This window comes from Acanthopagrus latus, chromosome 11, assembly GCF_904848185.1.
Source record: "Acanthopagrus latus isolate v.2019 chromosome 11, fAcaLat1.1, whole genome shotgun sequence".
Lineage (NCBI taxonomy): Eukaryota > Metazoa > Chordata > Actinopteri > Spariformes > Sparidae > Acanthopagrus > Acanthopagrus latus.
In genome coordinates, this window is record NC_051049.1 from 23,126,350 (window position 1) to 23,151,973 (window position 25,624).

Consider the following 25,624-nt stretch of genomic DNA (forward strand, 5'->3'; position numbering starts at 1 on the left):
TTGACTTCTCCGAAGTGCTTTATTCTCCTGGAGGCTCGTCAGACAACTTGGCTCGCTCGCTGCGGGACAGGATCTTTGCGTTTATCTCTAGAATAATTTCCCAGCTGAAACAAAGCTATCATTAATACCGCCCCCCCACACACTCTTGTTTCAATCTCTCTTGTGAGCGCTCACTTTCCTCAACCCAGGTCTGCTAAGGTGATTACAGCTGCCCCGAACACTTAGTCAGGCACCAGCTGGTTTCTTGAAGGAACAGTTCAGTATCTGCATATGAATGAAATGCATTAAATATTGTGAAACCGGAAATTTAAGAAAAAAAAAGATTTAAAACAGGACAACAGTACTTCTTTTATGTAAGGTTATTTTATTATGTGGTGGATGTGTTAGTTCTCAAGGTTCAGGTTGAGAGGCTATTGCGGTGGTTTTTGGAGAACAGAGGGAGGGGAAGGCACAAGGTCAGTCAGGGAAATGTGGGGTGAGGCTGCCCCAAATCACTGATTCATGGTCAGTTTGGCAGTTTATCCATCTAATGATACGGTTCGGAAACAGATCTGGACAGAAATTACATGAGGCACACTCCATTTAAGTTCTTCAGTTAAAACTTGAATCTTTACATTGTGTTGCTACATCATCACTGCTGACAACTAAAGGTCTGTTTCAACCTTTTTAACAAATCTGTATGAACGTGACGACAAATTTGAGATTGGTTTGTCACCTGAATTTGAAATGTTAAGACAATTTATATAATCTCTGCTTTTGCAGTAGTCAAGCACTTCACATTGACTTTTGCTTTAAATCGAGGGGTCCTCGTGTATTTTCTTGCAGTCAGCCTGCATGTTGGGTTTCAGTTTTTTTCAGCCAGTTTCTAGAAGCAGGAACTGAAGCCAGTGCAGTATTCAAGGGCAGCTTCACCCCCCGAGAGAGCGGAGGTATCCTGTTGCTGAGGGTGAGTGGAGGCAGTGTGGCAGAGGAATCATGTGATCACAGTGGGGGCAGTGCGTCCGGTCTTCTCCTGGAGCTGAGAGACCTTCAGGGCGATGTCTACCAGGGGGGCCAGCATCACCTGCGGCAAAGAGACACACAAATGCAAAGAACATATGACTTCCTGTACCAATCACATCAAGTTTGTACAGTGTTACACAAATGGTCAAAAACATGGAGGTGGTGGAAGGTGCATTTTATTACCTTACGATAGAGCCAGGCTAGCTCTTTACCCATTTCCTGTCTTTACATACTAGTCTGAGCTAAGCTAAAGGGCAGCTGGCTGTTGCTCCATACATTATCTCCCACACAGACATGATGGTGGTATCAATCTTCCTGTGCAACTCTCTCCAAGAAAGCAAGTGACAAATAATTTCTTTAATGTACAACAGATTTCAAATATGAAGCTTCAGTAAGATGTTGCAATTTTGTGGAAGGTCTACACTGACTTTCAAATATCCATGTTTATCCCAGCCAAACATGAGATCTTCCAAAATAAAATAATCTTTTGACAGCTACACAACTTCAGCTTTCAAGGTTTACACCACCGGACCTTTCATGAAAAAAAACTGGAGAAGGCCAGATATTGTTGATACATGAAACAACCTCAGTTGGCAGAAAAGTGAAATATTTGTTGCAAAGGGCTTCTTCTTTTCTTCAAAACCTGCTTATATCTGAAGTTCTCACTCTTGGTGTGTAAATCAAACCTACCCAACATCAGCCAACTGAACCATTAACCCACGGGCCATTTATCTGTCAAGTTATGATTCTGAAGCAATATGTTTCTGCTTATCTGTTCATTCAGGCTGTGTAAGCTCTGAAGAAGATAAAGGGCTTAGGGAGAACTTTTATCCACTTTTTTTTGCTCTTGTCTCACTTTCTTGTTCTACATCACCTCCCTGTCCTCACCAGTCAAAGCGGCTTTATGAAGTGTCGAGCTGGAACTCGCTTTCTTTATTTTTCCCCTGTGCTACGTTCCCCTCTCCTCATACTGGCTCTGATAAGCTGCCATAACTCAAGACTTGGCCAAACATCTCCATCATTTCCCACGTTGGATACAAGTTCTGGAACTCGTTTTTGGAGAGCTCCACCCGATGTTAGCTGGCTGTCCTGCAGGAGACAGATCATTCTGGCCAGTCTGAATTGTTTTCAGGCCCAAATGAGCTCACCTTTGACACGTTGGGGTGACAGACTATATTGATTTCATTCTTTCTTCTTACTTTTCATATTATAAATGTTCAAGAGAAACTGGTGCCGGTTACATGAAAGTTTATTTTCCTTTGTGATGACTTCACTGCCCAGTGTTTCTCTATCTGGATCTAACTGGCTGGAATTACTCCTTATTGTCCTGACCTGTGGATCCTGGTAAATCTTCTGGGGGTCCTTTTCATAGCTGTCTATGTAGAGCCTGATGGTTGCCCCCGCACTGCCTGTACCACTGAGACGGAAAATAATCCTGGATCCATCAGAGAAGATGATCCTGAGGCCCTGGGAGAAACAGAGAGAAACATCAAAGATTAAAATCATGATAAATTCAATCATACAGTTACTGGAAAACATGTGGGGGTAAAATGAATGAGGTACAATAAAACTGTTGTATGCTGATCGTGATTCATTTACAACAGTCTCTTCTGTATGACTTTACTATGCATTCAAACAAAATTGAATTCAGTTGATGGAATTAATGTAATATTAAAGATGGCAGAATTGCATCAAAATATTAAGGATTAATATACACTATATTTTAATGGAATGCATGTAGGGCTGCTTGGATACTGCAAAAATGCCAGTCATGTCTTTGGTTGATATTAATTTACTGAAGTGAACTGACAAAGAAAAAGCTTCTTGTCTTTTCAATGGAGATGTCATTGAGCTTTGAAAGACAAATTAAAAACTCACAGATTTTCAATTTAGTAATGATGCATGATGGATTCTTTGCAGCCTCTCACCTGGTTTTTGGACACACTGCCGTCCACAGGGTCTGTGTAGGCGAAGTTGTCAGAGAGAGCAACCTCGTAAGTCTTATCTCCTGAGGAGAACTTCTTTCCTTTGAAGGACGGGTCGAACATTGCTGTCTCCAGATCCTTGATCATCTTGTTGGCAGCATCTGAGTCGACCTCCTCGTAGTCGTACCTGGATGTGAAGTTAGACCAGATTAATGCAAAAATGTAATCTGGTGTCTAACTGGCATCAGACACTTGGTGATTTTTGATCATAAGATAATTGTTTTGACATAAGGGTTAATTATGACTTCCATACTATTTAGTAGGATGTTTCCTTTTTTGCAAAATTTTGATAAATGTTAATTTGGTCACAACAATCACAGATAAACCTGAAACTTTAGATAAAAGTCTAAGGACAGTTACTGTATATGATTAGCCCAGGCTGTGGATGCTGCATTTCTCTTAATTACCACTAGAAGGTGCCAGAGTAGCAGTCGAGCAACATACATCCCTGCATAATCCCAGCAGGATAAAAAAAGACATTCTTTCTATTGGCAACTGCTAGTTCATTTCTTTTGGGACTAAAGCTCACATTTCATGAACCATTCTACAGGGATCATTCCTGACCTGGTGAAGAAGTTCCTGCCAAACTTCTGCCAGTGATCTTTCATGATGTCCTCCACGCTCTGTTTCCTTGTGGCTAAGATTGACAACCATGCAAGCACCGCCCACAAGCCGTCCTTCTCACGGATATGATCTGAGCCTGGTTGGTAAGCAGAGAAAGAAAAGAGGGAATGGAGTGAATTAGAAGTACTGATTTGATTCATTGGAGATCCGGCAATATAAGCATGATGACATTCACTCACCTGTGCCGAAGCTTTCCTCTCCGCACAGTGAAAGTTTGCCAGCGTCCATCAGATTCCCAAAGAACTTCCAGCCAGTTGGAGTCTCGTACAGCTGCATCTGCATAGCTTTCGCCACACTAGAAGAAATTGGCACACACAATAAACCACATGAGAAAACGATCTGTAACTGAAGCGAGTTCAGCACTTTTTCAATTTACCCAAGAGGGAAAACATTAGATTAGCTGTTATATTGTGTGGTCTTTACTTGTCCAGGGCTCCACTTGTGGGCATACTGCGGGCCAGTCCTTTGACACCACTCTTCTGGAAGTAAGGGATGCTGGTGATGTTGGCAGCGATGACAGCCACTGAGTCTGAGGGGTTCACGAAAAAGCCATGTTTTCCCAGCACCATGTTACGGTCCTAAGGACAGGGACACAAGTACCAACAGGAGTCAGTCATAAAAAGCCAACAGGATATGTGACTTAAGAATATGTTTCCTGAGCTGTAGTACATTATTGTTAATCTGCAACTGTAAACTTTATTTACAGCACTTCTAAGGTTTTTTGTGAAAGATACTGAGTCCTTATGAATTATATTTTACACCTGACTCAGAGGCAAACGTTACATATTCCACAAGAGTATCTCAAAGCCTAAATCAAAATAACGTTTGTACAAAAGAAACCTAATACATTTTGAAGGTAGCCAAAGAATGACAAATTGACAAAGTATTGCTTAATGATTTCAGCAGATTTACTTACCATACTATCAATCCTGTTATATATTAAAATCCAGTGTGTTCACTTTTCACATAAGAAAAGTGTCAGGGGAAAATCTAGAGAGAAACAGCTAACTGAAAACATTCACTGTCCTCATTAAATACTGTGTGCCAGAGTCAAAATGACTTCAAATCAATCCCACCCCAGGACCATTATTTTGGTGACTCTCTCTACTCCATTAAACAAAAAAACAAAAAAAAAAACCTAGACCAGAGTTTATTAAATTCATTTTATGAGCTGACATCATAGAATCAAATCCCGTTCAAGAACTTCACAACTCTGCTCTCACCTCTCCTCAATATACTGTCTGATTAAACAGCTGCAGAATCATCTTCTAGTTGACTTACACCATCGCCATCAAAGGCGGCTCCGAAGTCATACTCTCCTCCTTTCATGGCGTTGACCAGGTCAGCAGCGTAGGTCAAGTTGGGGTCAGGGTGGTGGCCCCCAAAGTCCTCCTTGGGGACACAGTTGACAGCGGAGTTGGCAGGAGAACCCAGCTCTTCACAGACGATCTTCTTCACATAAGGACCAACCACTGGGAGGAGAGATAGAGTCTTGAAAAAAGGGACCTATACACTTTACTCAAAGGCTAGAGGGAGAGCAAACTCCTCTACAGTATTACTTATTACCAAAGAAGAGACTTGATACTCAACTTGGATAATGGAGATTGCTTTAAATATATACTATTTGACATTTAGGGACACCAGGTCCAAAACCACTTTTTGCAATCCAGTTTGCTGTCACAAAGGTCTGAAGCTGCAGTGGCCCGTTTCCTACCTCCATGCATAGCATCCAAGCGGACGTTAATGTGATTGGCTCCAGACAGAAGCTCCTTCAGTGCAGCAAAGTCAAAGATGCCCCTTAGCATCTCAGCATAGGCTTCCACGGAGTCCACAATCTCCACTGAGACAAAGAAAAAAGGAAAAAAAGAGAACAATTAAGATAGCATTCAGTGTCAAGATAGGCTTTGGTGGGGCTAACAACATGAATGGATGGATTAAATGTGTCTGACGGATTTCACAAGTGGCCAATTTCATTCAGTCATTGTTTCAGATGATGCAATAATGTTTAAGAGCAGCTAAGAGGCCGTCTGGTAACAAGACAAACCAGTATTTGCAACACATTGCAGGTTCCTGGTATTTATTTCCAACACTGACAGCGAGGAAATAAACGACCTGTCATAAACTGTTTCTCTTTCGGGTGAACTCAGGACTCTGCTCTCCATGCCATTTCACCTGTGAGGGGCTTGAAGGTTTCCACTTCAAAGGTCTGCTTGCCAATTTTGGAAAGATCCACTTTCAGCTCGGGGCAGATGTGGTACTCCTGCAGGCTTTTGCTGATCTCAAATATTTTGTTTGTGATGCCCTCTGGAGCGGGTCCTGGAAACAAAGTAGAGGCCAAGTGAGAAATGATGTTCTGAGAGAGGGACTGAGGCAAGCACAGATGATAATGTGGACAAAAAACTAGCAGGCATAAATCCCTTCAGTCTGTGACAACTGGAGCTTACTGGACCGCACAATGCAGCTTCATTCACCTCCACTGGAGATATTGTACTTGATGCCAAAGTCTCCATTGGGGCCTCCTGGATTGTGGCTGGCTGTGAGGATAATGCCACCCACTGCCTTTATCTTGCGGATCACACAGGAGACTGCAGGGGTGGACATGATGCCATTCTGACCAATCACCAGATGGCCAATCTGCAGAAGGGAACATAAACACAAGCGGATTAATGCACACAGGCATGTACAGATTTACAGATTCTGATCAAGGCTTTACACATTCTGCTTGGCAATGGTGAACTGACACTTCTTTGAAACAAAAGCGTGGCTCGTAAGTCAGCGTCCCATCCCTCTATGATTGTTTATACCTGATTGTTTTTGCATGTTGGCAGCACAAAGCATATCATGTCATTGAGTGACATTAAAAATCAGAGTGCAAGCTATGTGGCCACTGTCAACAGGTCAAAGTCCATTGTAATGATGCCACTGCTTTACATAACCCTACATCTATATATTGAAATTCTGAGTTTGAATTTGTTCTCCAAAACGACTTAGTGCACCTTTAAGGCTAAAATGTTAAAACAGCAGGATGGCCAAGGTTACATAATAGCACAATACATGCATCATGTAGATGACTATTTTAAGAACTGTGTGGAGGAACTCTTATTTAAACATGCTACAGTTGGCCTTGTGTAAACATGTGAACAGAAGGGCCCCTGTCAGTGCACATTTGGCAAAGCCAGTTTCTCCACTGCTTCATTTCCTCACAGCAACCAGTTGTGGAGAAACTACAAAAAAAAAACAACAAAACAAAACACCACACATCTTTAACCTACTGGCGTCGCTGACAAAACCCTGCAGCATTGCTCCTGCATTTACCAGTTGCTGCTTTGCATTAGCTGCAGAAGATGAGACCTTTCCTGACAGACAAGGTCACAGACTACAAACTAACATGGTGTCCTGCCCCAATGTGATGAGGCCGTCGTATGCTTGCAATAGCGTCTACTAAAGGCCACAGGATGGTAAAATCTTTGAGCAACACATAAAACGGAAAAGTACTACGTGTACCATTCATTCATCTTCCCGCAGCTCGCATCTATGCTCCAGACATATGCAGGGCAACGTGACTGGCTGCACGTTGCCTGTCACGCCCCCCCTCCAGCCCGCTTCAGTAACATCACAGTGAATGGAGCCGGTGGCATCTCCTCACAGCTCATTGAGAAACAACACAACGTCAGGCTGAAGTGCCTCTTTTCAGAGGAGTCCACTCTAATTTTGCTCATGTGTGCAGGCTTAAACTGAGGTCATCCTTAAAAGTCCTAAATGACAGGCTTTAATATCTTATGCTGAAGAAGAGACGCTGCCATTCGGTGGCTGCTGGTTGCGTTAAATGTCAAAGGTAATCGCCCTCACGTCCAAGAGGCCGCCTTCACGCACTTCATCCAAAATATCACGGCGGTCAAACAGGCACCGGAGACCATGCAGGAAAATCCAGCTGGGCGCTGAGGACACCTGTTTTTTTTCTTTTAACAGTACATGAAGGGTGCAGAATCATCGAGTTGTTTTCTAGTTTTAATGAGGACAGTCTTCCTCATAGCATAGCAAGTAGAGGCATGAATAACGTTACCACCCATTGCTCAATGTTCCCTGACCTGCAGAATGAATGAGGGGACGCTTGCAAGAGCATACAGCAAACTGTTTTGTAACAGTGCATCACTTCCACCGTCTACTGAACGCGTTTAAAACTAAAACTTAACAAACCTTTGACCACACAATCAGCTAACTGCATCTTAACTAAAGTGACTTATCTTCCGTTATCTTCCGCTAGCTAACAGTGCCTGTCACGTCATGATTCATTTGTTTACATTAGTTGATATAATTAATTGTTGCTGTTAGCAGTGAGTCACTCGGCGTCTGCTGCTAGTTTTCAATCTGCCAAATAGCCACACTAGCCCCGAAATATCACACAGTGTACAACAATGTCGATAAAAAAAACTGTATTGAAGACTAAAGTTGTTGAAACAGCTAAACTTGACAGCTAGCTTACGCTGCTAGCCGACATGCTAACTCAGCTAGCCCGCTGGGCGGTCTGCAGTAAATGTGGACAGTTATTCGCTTTAGCCACTGACCCCGTTGGCAGCAGCAATCTGAACGATCAACTGAATCGCGTCTTTCATGAAGAACCTGCCGTCCCCTCCCACCACCAGGGAGGCAGCCTGGCGCTCGGCAGGCTCGATGACAGAGATGGTGCTCTGGATGAAGTTTTCCGCATAGTGCTGGTTCTGCTGGAACACCGTCACCCTCTTCCTCAGACCGCTCGTCCCGGGCTTCTGGTCCGTGTACGGCTTCGTCTTCACTGTCGTTATCTTCACCATGTTTGACCCCCAGCGAGCACCTCTGGTCGCCCCGTGTGATCCGCAGTGTGGTCCAACGTGGAGGCGACTGCAGTGGCGGAGCAGCCACACGTACACAGCGGACAACTCCCCCCGCATGGACCCGCCCCCTCGGTTTAAAGGGCAAGTGGCGGCCACAGAGGGCTGCTCCTCAGTCACCATCAGGAATGTCTCACAGATAATGGCACTTTATCTTTACGTGGGTGTTGTAAATAAATAGATAGGCCTAAACAAATAAATTAATTGCGATTTTGCACTATGGTAACCTGATGGTGCACAGGGCCTTAGCCAGGATTTTAGAAGTACTAAGGTCCCCCTTGCATTGCATATCTCCCCACGTGGATACAACATACAAACAAACAAACAGAACGGAAAAAGAAAAAAAAAACAAGCAGGAACTGAATAAACAACAATAAAGAGATAAAAGATAGAATAAATAGATAGATGAAGATAGAGGGTCGTCTTGCTGGACCACAATACAATCCTATCCCTCAACACACCGCGGTGACCAAACACATGCAAGCCCACCTTGGTAGGGTTTGCTGTTTTCCTTGTGACTGTTGTGTCGCGTCTCAGTGTAAGCTATTAAAAATTGCTATGAAGAGTTCTGAAGTCTGTTAAGTAGTGCGTGATTTGAGGGGATGAGGAGGAATGTCATCCCCCTTGTCAAACAGCCATCCTCCTCTCCATCCTCCAGTAGTTAAGAAAACGCATGGAGGGATTGTTCAGTTGAATATGCTTCTAAGATCATTCAGCAGAGTTTTGCACATAACCTTCACAGTGGGCAGCCGGTGAGCCTTTAAATGGATCTGTTACTGTTCTGTTATTTGGTTTCCTAAAAGGGAGGTTGAAATGTTGATTAAAGTCGTTTGCACACTGCCAGCAATTGTATTCTGGGGAGAAATGCTGAAGCTGTTTGCTTGTGTTTCTGTAATTTTGGACTAAAAGTGGTAAAATTCCAAACATATTGATTCAGCATATGGGTACATTTTGAACTGCAGAATGTAAAGTCCTATAAAAGAAGATAAAATACAGAAGAGAGCAGAATGTCCTCAGTGGTAGTTCTGGTCCAGAAGATGCCAAATAACATTCACAGATATACAATCTAACTTCAAGCTTTGTGTCAGCTAACATCCACCCTTGAGCATGGTACTGAGGCCCTAACGTCTAAGGTATCTGACACTGCAGTCGTCACCTTGATATAGAAATGCCGGTGAAAATAACAGCCATTTCCCAATGATGGATTATACCTATTCATGGTGGTGCAGACGTTTGTGACCTCAACGTACCAAAGGTCCCAAACATACAGAGGGTCAATGACTGCAGGACTAGTTGTTCAAAGCTTTACACCAGCTAGAAGATCCATCTGCAAGTAAATCAAATGATTATTTTTCCTTCAAGTTAAATAGATGTATGTATCACAAAGTTACCCATTCAAAATGCTCAGACAGAAAGATATTGCAATTCAGAGCTCTATTAGAGTGAGAGAGTGGATTGTGCAGAGGAAACATTGTGAAACAGTCCACTTCAGGCCACGGCTGTTTGCCTGTTGCATCAGCGTGTTTGATCAATATAAGCAGAACAAAGTTTAACGTCAAACCAGCCAGTGAAGGGTGTCAAGGATATGTTGCTGCATGTGTTTGCAGGCAGTTGTTTCATTCAATAAGAGTATAACCAATGCCACACAAGTACCAACCAGGAGCAGAGTCATCTTACTCTCAGTTCTGTCAGTTTGAAGCATCACATTTACACATAAACCTACATCTTACTGACAAGTGATTTATTCCCTATCCCAGTTTTTTTTTGTGACCAATCATTTATTCGGAAACTCCTTTATTGTAACTTTTAAAGGGAAACATTGTGACTGGAATCATACAAAATAGCACAGCATGTTAAAGAAACACCACTAAATCTTTCTTTAAACACATGCAGAATGACAGTCCCAGAGAGTGGATATTTAATTTGGCACACGGCCACTGAAGCCCCACTGCCCCGAGCAGTCAAGTGTTACTAAACTTCTGTGTTGGGAAAGGAAGAGCAGACAGGGGCTCTGGACATTAAATACATCTCACATGTCATGTGACATTTAGTGAGCTCGCTCTACTGTTTCAGTGTGAAAGTCAAAGGGCAAATAATGGTCTGAGAGATAAAAATAGGAGGTCAAGCCCGCTCTCGACTGGAAAGGCCAAGGGCAAATAAAGTTTAGACCTCAGCGCTATGCAAAGGAATGCATTTCATTGCCAATCCAAAATCCCCACAGCAGCATACTGTATTGAGATTATGGAGAGTAGCTGCGTAGTGACATAGATTTCATTCAGGCTGATACAGACTGAGTGAAAGAACTGAGATATCCTTTATTTACATGTAAAGCGTAACCAGTAAGCACAGGTCAGAAGTTGTCTTGGTCAAAGGCAGACTACATTTGATTTAAAATGAACACGAGCACCGTTTTAAGAGCATTTAATTATCTGTATTTCAATGTGAAGGAAGTCCTAACAATATGTCTGGAGCAGTACTGAAAAAAACATTGAAACTATTGTCATCCATCATCCTAAATGTTGAGGAAATATTCACATTTGATTCAGTCCTTATTGCAACAAATGATACCAACGGGATGTTCAATCCGCCATCATTTCAGTTTATATCTGTGCATAAAATGTTGCTGTGTTTGGTGGAGAGCTGCAAGAGAAACCGGTTTCCCATGATTCAGCTGACAGAAATCTACTGTGGCCGACTTTTCAGGAAAGGGTAATTCAAATACTGCAAACCTGTCTGCTTACCTAAAATCACACGGAAACATCCGTGCATGTGTCTTTGTTTTATTCATTTCCTCTGAAGACATGATGTTGATGTGGGGCACAATGGAAGCTTTGCATTCAAAAGCATAAAACCACAGACAGAGCAGTTGAAAAAAAATCTGCAACAGAAAATATTTATTTAAATCATATTTACATCTACACAAAGGAAGTGGTAACAGGGTAAAATGTTTTTTAAAGTAAAACACAGGAAAATAAAATCTTACCACGTTTGTTTTGGCTTTATGATCACCTGACTGCACAGTGACATGAAAAGTAGCTAAAACCATCCTTTATTTGACTGTGATTGATGTTTTTGGAGCACCTAAGTTTTTTTGCATAAGACTACGCGAAACATGAATTTTCAAATTTTAAATAACACGCCATAAGACACATGAGCACACCTTTTTAGATATTTTCTTTTTTTGTGATTAAATCAATTGTCAACAGAACACAACGACAGTCTTAATTTGAAGGATAAATTATGAGTAAACAGGTCATTTTGTCAACGTAAGTCCATGCATTGTATGTATATTAACTGTTATTTATTGTTAATGGAGTTCTTACTTTATTTACATTAACTATATGTCAAACATACAAAGACACAACCAAACAGTAATATCCATTATCATCTGTACTTCACCACTACAGTGACCATCTCTGTCTTCCATCAATGGTCACTGAGCTTCTGAAACTCCATTCTTCCCGGTGCACTTTGTTGGAGCTGCAGGCCACAAGCAGGCAGAGGATCTCAGCTCCTGGTCTGACATGTAAGGCTTTACAAAACACACAGGTAATCTCTAAAAAATGTTTTTTAAAAGTTAAAATGTTTAGACAGTGGACTCTTTGGACCTTGTTACTTACGTATAGTAAAACGACACATATCGATCATTTGATCCAACCAGTAACAGTATGTAGGATCATTTCTATTTATTTTGTATCCTGTATGAAACCATTTGTAAGCTTTGCCTATCCCTTTTCTGTATCACTAGCTTTGACAGCGGGCTTTGAATTCTAGATGGGAGCACAACTTTAGGTGCAGGGTAGTATCGTCTCCACACAGCTGTAGGTCCAGTCCTGTCTGTCGTTGATGGGCAGGACGTGTTGGCACACCTAGAAGACAGGACACACTTCTTTGTATTAGTCTAGTTATTTCATTCCATTGTGCCACCATATCAATTATAATAAAAGCATTTTCTCATCCAGAATATACAATTAAACTGTGCAACTGAATTTAGTATAATAAATCATTTTTAAGTTATGGTTTAGGATCTTTTTCTTTTCATGATGACCAACACAACATTCTTGTTAAGACTTCATACCATCTTTGTCCTGGCTGGCACCTCGACAGCGAATACACTCATTCCTCTGCTGCTGCAGCAGTTCCTGCTCTGCTCATTGTTCACGTGGACAGTCACTTTCTGGTTGGTCTGCAACACATCAGTTATTGTTCACTTCACTAATTGGCTTTCTTAACGTGAAATCACATTACATTATCATCAGATTATTAGATACACAAACAGACAAACAGTGCAGATACATAATTAGGACTCTGTAGTAAGAAAAAATGGAATATTTTCTTTTTGTTTATAATAATTAAATGAATGTGCTTTACTAACATAAAACTAGAAAGAAAGAAAAGAGATAAGATTATCTAATCCACATGCACCAAACTGTTGCTATGTTTTGGACACAACCAGAGGTTTTGTGGGTGCTGGATGTGTTAACCACTGCCTGCTTATGACTCCACAAGCCACTACTGTCTTTCTAGTTGAACTGTGAGGTCATCAGTCGATATAAAACAAAATCAATGACAAATCAACACCTTAATGGAGACTTAGTAAATTGTAGAAAAAAGGTAACAATTTCTCCTGTTCAGCTCCTTTGTTATTAGAAGATCATTCTTTCTGAGCAGCTCCTGTTGCCATGAGAATCAACACGATGGCTGCATATCAATTACAAACAGGGCGAATGGTCTCTGCAACCATACACTTCAGACAGTGCCTAATGCAAACACTGCAAAGTGTTTGTATTACCAGATTCTAAAAATAGACTGATATAAACAACCTGATGTTCTGTGCTTTGAGTAATGCAGTGTACAGTTTGGGAAATAATGAGTTAATTCTTTCATTCCTTTCATTTTTCTTCAATTTCTTTTGTGTATAAGGCACCTCATGAAATGATACAATAGATTATTAACTTACAGTCGTCATTTCAAAGTTGGACTATCATCCCTCTTGTGGTTATTAGATGCATGGCAATTTGACAATCACACTGAACTAGGAACTAGGCCTTCATTTTCAGAATTACGCTCTAACTGCACAGTTAGATAATCACGTCTACACAAAGTCTGTCATCTACTGTACCTTGTTGGCTATGAGGGAAGAGATCCTGTGTTCTCCTCTGTAGGTGTAGATAAAGATGTTGTCTTGTCCCCTCAGTGCTTTGGCCCCTGTCCTGGTTGTGATGGACTTCTGCAGGGCCTGGTTCAGAAGCTTGGGGCCTGAGTCTAGACTGAGTGGCTGGATGGATGGCTGAGTGCCCTCACAGTAGACGTCTATCTGGAACGGACAAGCCTGACAGGGTGGGGTGGGGGTGAAGGAGTCCATTCAGTTAGTTCTCACACTTAGTAGCCTCTATGCGTTTCTCTCAGTATTCACGTGTATTATCCAGTGCTTTTGTACACAGTAAGTTTTGTAAGGTCATTGAAATCAAGTGTAGGAAACAGAAACAGACAATTCAATGGCTTGTTGTGTATTTTATCAAGCACAAATGTCTCCCTGAGTAATCCCTCAATTACAGCATATTAGGATTATATTACATCATGATATAATACACGTTTTTAAGTGAGAGCAGATGTGTAAGCTTACATCTACTAGCTCCAGCATTCGGTTGTAGCCCATGGCTTCCAGGGTGACCCACAGGTCAGCAGGGTCTCCATCTTTCTCTGTGGCCTCCATCAGGTTCAGCTCCATGAAGCCCTGCCGTGTCAGCTGGTTCTTTCTCATATCAAAGTTCTCTACATGCCCAACAAAACAAGTAACGAAAGCCACAGTTGAGCCTCTGTCTTACATTTTATTTCACCACAACTTTACCTAAAATTTGAGAGTGCAGGGTAATATTGAGAATGATTACCTTTGCAGACAGCCCAGGCGTCCTTGTCACATTTCTCTCCGCTGGTCCTCAGCTCGAAGAAATTGTACTCCTCCAGACTGAGCAAACCATTTCCATCCATGTCGATCACCTCAAAGATGTCAGACAGCACCTCCCTGTGGCACAGAGGGAGCAGCACAGAGAAATGTCACATAGGAAGGTCCAAATCTGCTTTTCAATCGTCCATCCATCCATCCATCCATCCATCCATTCATTCCACAGCTGTGGAATCTGAAGGAACCAGACCTTCCTCACAAATGTGTTTCAAATCACAGACTCAGTTGTGTCTTTTACCAGGCTGAAAACCTGATGATATCAAGACATTAAAACACAATCTCGAAGCTACTAATCTTCTGTGATGTGTTTTTATTCGCCTGATGGGGGAATGAAGCAGGCAAATACATATATACATGCACACACTCACACTCACCTGAGCTCTGTGGTGAGGTCTAGTTCTCCAGCGTCCGTCCTATAGACAAGCTCTGCAGGTTTATTAGAAAGGCTCTTTTTGCTTCTTTTCTTTATTTTGCAGCCACTAGTGAAGGGAAGCAGGTAATAAGTCCCAGCATTCAGTTCTCCTTTCCAGACATACTTCTGTAGGAACATGGGGTAACAAAGCATGTTAAAAACACTGAGCATATCCTGGACTGTAGTCAAATCAGGTTTAAACTCTAGGGCATCAGAAATGGCTACTGTCAGTGGTGGAACGTAACTAACTATATTTACTCAAGTACTGTACTTAGTCGAGTAAAGTGAATTTTTACACTGTATACTTCTATTCCACTACATTTCAGAGGGACATGTTGTACTTGAAATGTTGTACTTGTTCTTTTTTTCTTTCTCTTACTTCTTAAGATAAATAAACTATTAAAAACCCCTCTTGGAGTAGCTGGGAAATGCACTGTCACAAAGCTTAAGACATGTTTTTTTAGAGAAAAGATAGTATATATCATAGTATCGTTCTCAAAGGACAGCAACGCTACAAACATATGATTATCTTATAAAAAATTATGCACTGCAGTAGATTAAACTACCCAGCAGTATATCTAAATATTGCTAATCATACTTCCATACTTCTATATTACATATAATATTGAATTCAGGCCTTTATGGTATTCCTAAATGAATACTGAATATCTTCTATTTAAAAACAGCATTCAAAGGCAAATATTTGACAGAAAAACAATTTTGGGGACTGATTCAAACTGAATATGAAGTGTTTTTGTACATGTACATCCCTCAACACACACAAACGTACTTCTTTGTCTTTTGACTCAGTGAAACACACAAACGTTGAGTCTTCTTTGGTTTCGCCAACTGATGTCACAAAAAGTCCCGTGTCCACGGTCATCCATGAAGACGGCTTGTCTGAAAAATAACAGAGATAACAAAAAATGACAGGCTTTTGAATAGATTACACTATAACACTTTGTTGAAAGAAATAAAAACCAAACCATGTGTTACATAGAAAACTAACCAATAAAACCTTTGATATAACATATCTAATAATTGATCTAATTTAATTTGAATAAATGCAGGTTCATGCAGTCTTTTCTCCAACCAAAAAAACTTTAGGAGATGGTTTGAACTTTTATCTTTGTCTCTACTAAAACACACACATCTTTCATGATCATCAATCCACTATCTGTTATTGCCTGATCAAATTTTATGAATGGAACTGTACCCTCTTCAAAAATAAGCATACGCTGAGCTGGGACACAATCTAGGACATTTGCTATTAAATCTGACCCATTGCCATACTGTGTAAAATACAGTGCAGGGGCCAATATGGGAAGTCGGTTACCAGTGTGGTCTTTTTGTTTGTGATTCACAATCTGAAAATGTCACAAAAAGCACCCTTTGCAACTTTGGCTTTACACTATTCCATTAAAAACAGTGGTGGAGACAGGGTGCAGAAAACAGGATAGCAAGAATTTAAATGAATCCTGAGGTCCGAGTCTGAATTGAGAATCCTTTAGAGGGAGCCGTCCTGTTTCTAGCCTATAATAACACCACTGTGGCCAATATAGTTATCACTTTTTAACCATTTTTTTGAATACAACAAAATACAGGGCCAGTACCTGGTCTGTGGCTGAGGCTAAGTGGTTGGATTGTTAGGTAGACGTTGGTCGTCTGCGGGATATGGAGCTGGTACTGCAGGGAGCTGATACTCCCATCATCCTCCAAGAAGAAACAGCCCTTCACATCACTATGCTGCCACTCCTGGAACAATGGATTACATTCTGCTTAACAGCAGTCCCACCACATTCATACAAACTTAACAGTGTGACAAATAGAGCTGAAAAATAATGACGGCTAATGATTCCAACGCCTTAGCAGACCAAGTCCCAGTGCTTTCTATTTTAAGCCCTTTGAAGCATCGTATTCAGTCTATTATGTTATGCGTTTCACAACATATTTTAATATGTGTGGTCTCTACAGATCCTGACACAACTCCAACAAACTCTTTTGCTGCTTGACAACAAAATGCATTTATTCATTCAACAGAAACCAAAACTAATTTGCAGTTCCTATTAAAAGGGGGATTGATCTTGTGATAGGGGAAGAATATTTTGGCATGAAAAAGTGAATTAAGCAGTCAATCCCAACAGTGACATTGCTCGCTTGATTAACAGAAACTGCCGCTTTGATAATTACCACTCCAACCTTCCGGGGGCATATTCATTATTACACAATCTATGTCAGCTCAGCAGCACATAAACACTTGTTATACTCATGTCGATCCAGAGGAGGGCAGAAGTGTTACACTGTGTTTCAGCTGAAGGTGAAGGAATCTCCCTTCTGGACCTGATCCGGCAAATTGGAGTCCATTTAACTTTGATAAATACAGACTTTTCAATCTTGGGCTGACGGTCATTCAAAACTATCAAGAGGCTACTTGGGCAATATTTATGAATCCTAATATTTTTCTCATTTTGAAATCCTGTTGTTCCTTTTTCTGGCAGCACGACTGAAATGAGGTAATAATTTGAAATTGAACAGGAACATCAAAACAAGGAAGTTTTCCTTCCACTCATTGGAGACACATTAAATGAAAACACAGTTGGTGTGGACACACAGTAAGAGGACACTGAAGGGCCAGGCGCGTCTGGAATAGGCTATATATCCTTTTAGTGGACAAATAAATCACCAAGTTAAACAAAGAAAGTCCCATAAAGACGGAGCATGTCACTCCTGCAGAGAAAAGCCATTTTCTCCAAGTATTTATCTTGGGCTGTGAGAGGCATAAAAGATCAAACCATAACACTTCAGTGGTTTGTCCAGACAATATTAAATGAGGGAAATGGCCATGGGCACCCATCCACTGCTTAAAGACATCAGAATTAATGCCCCCATAGAGAGAGGGTCAGCCTGCAGACTAATACAGGCGCTGTCACCTGCTCCGGCCACAGGGCTGATTTACTGCTACTCGGAGAGGGTCGCAGGACACCAAACCAGCCACAAACACAATCACACACAGACACACACACAAACACACATATTTTAACCATTAACCTTATTTCATGATTCTTATAATTAAAACCAATACATACAAAACTAATCCTGAGAATAAATAATATTCCTCATTGGTTATGTCTGTATTCATGATGACACATTTGATTCCCCCAAGAAACACACACACACACACACACACACACACACACACACACACACACACACACACACACACACACACACACACACACCCCTCTACAAAAACACAGCCTACCCTCCACCACCTCCCAATTATCAGCCTGTGGCAATATAGCAGCCAATAAAGCGAGCAGAACTTCCCTCAGAGGTAATCTCTGGACACACATTCTTTCACCTCCATGATGTCTGGCCCTTTCCAATCTCAACACAGTGCTTGGACCTGAGTGATGGAGCAGGGGGCTCTTATATTTATTTTTTAATTTTTTTTGCTGCAAAGCAAACCAGCCAAGGTTAAGCCAAAAAGAGTGAAAACAAAGAGCGCGGGATCAATACAGTGTATATCTATCCACCCTGGGCTAAATTCGCCCATCAGAAACACTGGGCAACAGCGACAGTGGGAGAGCAGTGGGGCTCAAAGGTCCTGGCTATCATGGAGCCTCTCATTCAAGCCCCAACAGTGACTTTTTCAGGTTTTGTCAGAGCTGGTGATCTTTCAGAATCATAACTTAGCATGTTGGTTATAAAAGATGATAAACATAAATTGTTAATTCAATGGATGAGTTTATTTCAAAGAGCTAAAAGACTGAGTAATTAATTCAGGGTCATTATGACTATAGAGATGGTTACCTGTAAGCCTGAGGGTTCTTGTACTTTGCTGGTCTTGGTGCTGCTCGACATCATAATGATTGGGTTGGACAGGGACGACCGCCTGCTGCGAGCGGAGGAAGGACGAGAGGATGATCGGCTGTCTGAGACAAATCAGAGAAACACATAAAAAAAACAACACGTGCTAAAACAATACATAAAGGTTGTTAATGAATAAATAAAGTTGGCATCTCTTTATATTATGTTATAGATATTAACCATTCACTAGCTCCCTCTCAGCAGGCATATTAGTGACATACTGGCGCTTTATTTTTCATTATAAAGTGTTTATAAATGCCTAAGTCTGCATTACCATATTATCACTACTAACCCTTTTAAAGCTGATATCTTCACTATATTCCATTAAGCTAAAAGTGTTAGTGGGCGCCCTGTGAAGCAGGTGTACAGGCTTGAGGGTGTAAATACTGTCTTTTTAAATCAATTAAATCATTGAATTTGTGCTTTTTTTTTGGTTGTTTCTTTGTTTCTTTAAACCGGTTTCCATCCATATCAGTTGTTTTACTGTGAAGCTCCAAAAATGTAGACTACAAATCCTTTCGTGACTTATCTTCAGCATAGCGGTGTGTAGACAATGACAAAATGTTCATTTATTCATTATCATTATTCATGTACAACAACTTGCTTACTGTCATTAAGTAGTATTTAGGACGTTATTGAGGGAAAAGTCTTTGAATGGCACAGCATTTGAAAAATGTGGTAATGCAGAACATGGAATTAATAGGTGCTTTATAATGACTACTAATGTGCCTGCTAATACGCAACTGGTTGATGGTTAGTATGTGAACCTTAATATAAAGTGTTACCATTGAGTCATAATATTGCTGAAACAGAACAGAAAGCTCAATCGACTGAATGACAGATTAAGCACAGCCCTCCCCTCTCCAGACAGCAAACACACTTTGAAAAGAGAGATGAGGTGCACAACATAATTGACACTGCAATCTGTCTTTTCACTAAGTCCACTCCAGAGTTCCAGTGAAGAGAGCTAGTGTGCATTTGGGTTCTGAAAATGTGTGATCTCAAGTTAAACTTGCTTTTAATTAATTACGGTGGCCTTTTAAATCACAAATGGCATAACAGCACCCTTTCAAATCCATTATCTCGCACAACTTTTTTCCCCCCCTAACACTAATTGAAGCCTGAAAATATCAATTCACTAATGAGGGCTCTGATTGGTTCCAAGTCCAGGAAATCAAGCTGTGAAGTAATGCGATGGGCTTACAAGCAAATTACCGTCGCAGAGAAATAAATAGACCCACTGTCAAGGTACGTGTCATGGATCTATTTTGTATTGATGGCGGTATTTTAATCTAGACGAAGTGGTAGCTGTTGTGTGAAAGTGGACAAAGATGCAGTGAAACATGGCCTAACAAAAGCCTCAGTGTGAGTTTATAGCAAGTGTTGCTCCAGCACAAAAACTGCAAGAGTTGAACAAAATAGACCAATTATCAAAGAGACAGCGTGGCAGTTCATCAATTTACCTAACTGTTTGCCAAAACATGTTAGTCACAAAACACCTGATGCATAATAAATCAGTATCTCATCAATTATTTGTAAAACAATTAGCAAAAATTGTCCCATGTACTCAGTTCTAACATATTTCTCAAGGTTGTAATGGTTTATACTGACAAATGTGGGGGCAAATGAGCAGTCAAAACTGTTTTTGAGCTCCAACAATAACCCATTCAACACGTGCGCTCACATCTCATCTTGTGCCAGAGTCTTGTTAAAATGTAGCGGGTATAAATCAATACGTGGGAGCGGCACAATAATGTGATAATCCAGACAACTATGTGGGAGCTCATTTGTTTTTGCAGTAGTGGTCGAGCGGGCCCTCCTCTCGACCACCGTCTAATCCCTCATCAGTTCCCCAGTGAGAAGTGGTGGAATCCTCCAAATCAATAACATGAACATGGACTGACCACTTAAATCAACCCCATCTATCTTCCCACTGTGGGCCTGTCCCTTGCTTGCTCATCCAGGATCTGTGTTCTTCTCTTTCCTCAAAAAGCGGGTTTGAAAGTGCGAAAAATCTAATTTTCTTTACATCCACCTTCCACTAGGTGAAGGTGCTGTCTTTTACAGAAAAAAAAACTCTGTGGTTCATTATCCTTGGTTGCAGACGGGTGAAGCTCGACTTGATGCCAGTCCTTGTTTGTTTAAGCTGTGAAAACACAGTTTTGGCAAGAGCTCTAACTCAGCAGCCATGGTCGAAAGGCAGCATATTTCATCAGAGCAGATGGAGCTTTTGTCAATCTCTTAATGGCAGAAATGATTACCCAAATCACAACACTTTACTGTCTCCTCCCTCCAAACAAGCTGCCCTAATTGTGTGGCTATTATGATGTATGGCCTGTCTTAATGAGGCGATTTGTCACAGGGGGAGCGAAAAATCGATCAATAACAGAGCTATTATTTATTCATCAAAACTAATCGGTGAGGCGTATAGGGGCAAGCAGTGTGTACCGGTGTGCAACTATAAATTGGAATCAGAAGTATACTTGGTGTGCAGTCTCCATCGGCTGCTACTTTGGATCTGTAGATGGTGTTTCACAGACTGACAATGTGTTTAGGAGTTGTACACCGGGAAGATATGAGCATGTTCATGCAAAAATAAGGTCCTCTCCTTTTTTTTCTCTCTTATTTAATGTTTATTTATACATACATCAGACGTTGATGTTTCAATCTTATGTTTTATGTGAAAGTCTCTCCGATGGTAGGAAATATATCTTTTTTTTTTTTTTTTAAGTATTTTTTTGGCCTTTTCTGGCTTTATTTGATAGTACAGCTTGAAGAGTTGGACAGGAAACAGGGAAAGAGACGGGGAGTGACACGCAGCAAAGGGACCCGGGCCGGGAGTCGAACCCGGGTCCACTGCAGAGCCTCGGCACATGGGTCGCGCGCTACCGACTGAGCTATGCGGCGCCCCAGGAATATATCTTGACTGAGAAACATGAGAGAGGCAAAAAATCCATATTTACCATTGTGGAATTGCTATTCGTGTTTTAAACTTTCAATGAATATGTATAACAAGAAACCAGAACATGCATTGCATGCTTGACTGTTATGCTGGCTCTGTTGTATGTTAGATTCTTCATGGATGTCCCATGTTTTACCTTTCTTGAGTGTTGTATCTGAGTCTGTCCTTGGTGTTTCTGGAGGCTGAGGCAGAGTCACTGCGGCCTGCGATGCTGCTGCTGCTGATGACGTGGAGCTCTTTGGAGGGCTGTATGACTGACTGCCAAAGTTCTGTCTCTTCAGCTTGGCATTAGCTTCAAGCCTCTCCAAAAGAGCCATCTGACACTGCTCCACTGTAGACACAAGCAATCTGCAGAACTGACAGCAACAGGAAACCAGTAGTAAGACACTGATATATGAGGATGTTCTGGGGGAAGAAAAGGGGTCAGAAATGCTTTATATCTTGGATGGAGGTAAGGACACGACAAGAAATAAGGACTTCTTTTGCCATTTGCATCACTGACACTCTGCATTTTATGTGAACTTCATTCAACTTTTAAGATAAATGAAAGCAGTCACTTCATACTTGTCTTAACTTACTTCTGCATAGTCCAGTTTCCCATCTTTGTTGACGTCCAGTAATGACAAAATAGCATTCACCTCTTCGGTGGTCATTTTCTCTCCACTCTGGAAGATGCAACATATTTTTTAATTCTGAAAAATTTGAAGCCACAGCCAATCAGTGATTTTTAGTCATTTTACATTTAGGCACTCTACATCTGAAATACAACGGTTGTTGAGTTACAGTAGTGCAGTTGTATACTGTTGTATACCTTAACATGAACCTAAAACAGTACATTGAAACTTGATTTGTCAGTATACAATCTTGTAAGCAACTCACATTGGTGAGGGCCTTCTCCAGTTCACTGTGTGAAATGTAGCCGTCTCCATTCACATCCATCTTTTTGAAGGCTCTCAGCAGCTCAGTCTCCTCAGTCTTCTTCTCACACTTAAGAATCTCACAGAAGTCGTCAAAGTTCAGTTTGGATGTTGTCGAGGTCCAGTATTTACTGAGAGTTGCCTGGGAAGGATTTCTACCTGCCTGCTGGAGAGCTAAATGGGAAAGAACACTGAGTCTACAAGAAGCAACAGGTGATGGCAGAAAATGTGGCAAGGCTGTTTGTTTTTCTCTTCTAATGGCTTTTCTAACATGCCTTTTGAATTTCTGGTAATTTTTTTGAAACATGTAATTAATATACTGTGTTTTTGCAAACTGTAACATCTGTACCACTGATTACAATAGAAGTCAAAATGCACCTCTCTTTTATTTCGCCTAAAGTAGCTTCAGAGGTCAAGAGGCAAGATTCCATGTTTTTATTCTATAAAATAGAAATGTTCAAAATGTACTGTGCATCACTAAATCACATTATATTTTGGGAACTCTGGAATCACCACTAGATGTTCTCAGGGACTGATTAAATGTATACCGTATGAACAGCATCGTTTTCCGAATAACCACCAGTAGGTAATAGAGGTTTAAGAGTTTAAAGAGAATAGATTTGAAGCTTTTTGTTTCCAGATTTAATTACTCCAAATCTAACTATAGGTGTTAAAGAAACAACACGGAAATTAAATCTCTAGAAGACTGAGTTTTTCTCTGAATGGGGAATGGCACATGACACTGTCTAATGAACAAACTATTTAGCTTAGTTAATAGTTTGACATTAGCTTACCACGACATAGCTGCTGTTTCGAAGAGATATTCGTCAAACTAGATCTGAACACAGCTAAGTATGCGGCTCTGCAGTGCATGTAGAAAGCCTCTTCTTCATCAGAAGGACGGGGTGAGTCTTGAAAAGACATCTTTGGAAGCAGATATCGACCTGGTTACCGTTAGCTAGCACTACCCAGCTAAGAAACCAGGCGACGGCCAATTCGGCATCTAACTCAGACTAAATTATGTTATTTTTACTTTTTTGTGATACTTTACAATAACCCGAACGCATGCCACGGCGCATTTTATTTGATAAAATTCGCGTTAGCGATGACACTGAAACACCGTCGCTATCTGCTGTCTGTTGCTAGGTAAACAAAAACCCATCGGTGTTCACTTAAAACGACACTGAAGAAACAAACCTTAACATTTCCCGTTGCTTAAAGACTAATGTGATGTTGTACTGGACCCCTCTTTGTAAAATAGATAATGTTAATGTTTAAATATAAATAATGGTATGTTTTTTTATTCAGACTGTTGCGTAATAACAGTCGTTTTCGCAAGAAGTGGGCGCGGAACCTTGTAAAGGCCAGCCTATGTCTTACACGAACTGTTGTGAGTGTAGCAAAGGCGGCAGTTTCATAAATTTGCAACAAACTTCTGCTACGACGGTTTTTAAAAAATGCCGTGAGTATTGTTCACTGTATCGTTTGTCGCATTGATTTCTAAATTCAACCGCACGGTAACTAATAAGACTTTAAATCAGAAATATGTAATGTAATGCACCATTCACGCAGCAAAGTATATAATAATCACACATGACAGCTAACAATATATACAATATTAGCTAATTTGTGTCCGAATTAAGCTAACAGCGTGGTTAATTATTAGGGATTTTGTGTGGCCTTTTCCTTATGTCCAAGAACTGTTGGGGTGTCATTACTATTTTCCCCATAGAAGTACTGTATTTTGCTGTAGTATATCGTATTATTAAGGCATACTGAAGATTCAAGTAACCAGTAATTAGTTGTTATACTTCAACAGTGTGAGAAGAGCTCTGCATATGGACAATGCCCATAATGTAAGTAGATAAATGCTTGTTATAACAGGTGTACCTGGCAATGTTTGTAGTTTACTGATCTCCCATAGCTGATATACTGTTATCTCATTTCTATATAAAATAATGTTTTTAAAGTATAACATTTAGGCTGCCTGTTTTGATTGCATGTTTTAATTTAACAGCACCCAGCCTCCAAAGTACCAGTACCTGCAAGAAACCAAGCACCTTTGACTGGGACTGCCTGCTCTCAAGCAGGTTTGCTGACAAATGTCTTTGCAGATGTTGTCTCAGGCATGTCAGTGTCTGTGACAAAAGCTATCCTAAAACCGATGAAGCATTAGCTACACATAAGAGCAGGTCAAATGAATTTAGGCCATGTACATGCTTGTGTAAAATTGGCCTTCCAAGAATTGCTCTGACATAGTGGTCATTGTCTCGTGTCTAATGTCCGCTTAGTCCATTCAGTCATGTTTCGACTGGTTGTAAAAAAAAAACCAAAACAACAACCTGTGTGTTGTCTTGCACACATGCGCAGAGTCTGAAACCGGTTCTATGTGCTTTGATCACAACTTGTGAAGACCAGTCCTAACAAGTCAGCTGCAGTCGAAATGGGGCTTTTGACTAGAACGTCAGATGTTATCTGGGCATCAAGTGGCTGAAGTTTTGACCTACAGATTGTGTGACTATGAAGCACTGTGTTGCTTTCAGTCACCTTATTCTGTGTAACTGACCATTTCAAAAACTAAATTTAAACATTTTATTGTGTGTAGTTTTCCTCTCGTGATCTTCTGATATTGAAATTGCTACAAAATTGCACCACCAGATAAATTACCTCAACCCACAAGCTCCACAAGGGGTTGTTGTCCTTACTGAATTCTTTAGGACTATTTAGATTATTTGGATTATTTTAACTTTTAAATTCAGTCATACTGTTATTATTGTAATCCTTCTTTGGTGAATAAAACTTGTCAGTTCAGAAAGCCACAGTAACTTGCATATAGGCCAGTGTTCTGTAGATTGTGTTATTAAGGATTTGGTTCTTAATCAACAGGCAAGACCAAAGTCACAAGACATGAACAAGAGGTCCCAGAGACAGAATTGGAAAAGTGAGTATTTTGGTCACAGCTTTTGCTTTTCCCATATTTTAGAGTATTATTTTTGTTAACAACTTATATTTTAGGCTG

General features: G+C 40.8%; 2 protein-coding genes across 2 annotated transcripts; both read right to left on the bottom strand.

Annotated features, from left to right (window-relative positions):
- Positions 1-344: 344 nt before the first annotated feature.
- Positions 345-8,521, bottom strand: pgm1 (phosphoglucomutase 1). The gene is made up of 11 exons (XM_037115717.1): positions 8,177-8,521; positions 6,083-6,245; positions 5,784-5,927; positions 5,326-5,451; positions 4,893-5,083; positions 4,035-4,189; positions 3,791-3,906; positions 3,552-3,687; positions 2,931-3,114; positions 2,335-2,469; positions 345-1,063 (listed from the first exon to the last, which is right to left on the bottom strand). Exons 1-11 carry the CDS (start codon positions 8,420-8,422, stop codon positions 974-976), a joined length of 1,686 nt encoding a protein of 561 aa, XP_036971612.1. The 5' UTR covers positions 8,423-8,521; the 3' UTR covers positions 345-973.
- Positions 8,522-11,351: 2,830 nt separating this feature from the next.
- On the bottom strand, positions 11,352-23,799 carry efcab7 (EF-hand calcium binding domain 7). Its single transcript, XM_037114257.1, has 13 exons — positions 23,400-23,799; positions 22,568-22,779; positions 22,267-22,353; positions 21,825-22,044; positions 18,670-18,791; positions 16,470-16,611; positions 15,647-15,756; positions 14,819-14,982; positions 14,371-14,504; positions 14,106-14,254; positions 13,602-13,811; positions 12,558-12,665; positions 11,352-12,348 (listed from the first exon to the last, which is right to left on the bottom strand). The coding sequence occupies exons 1-13, from the start codon at positions 23,527-23,529 to the stop codon at positions 12,268-12,270; spliced, it is 1,869 nt and encodes a 622-aa protein (XP_036970152.1). The 5' UTR covers positions 23,530-23,799; the 3' UTR covers positions 11,352-12,267.
- Positions 23,800-25,624: the final 1,825 nt, after the last annotated feature.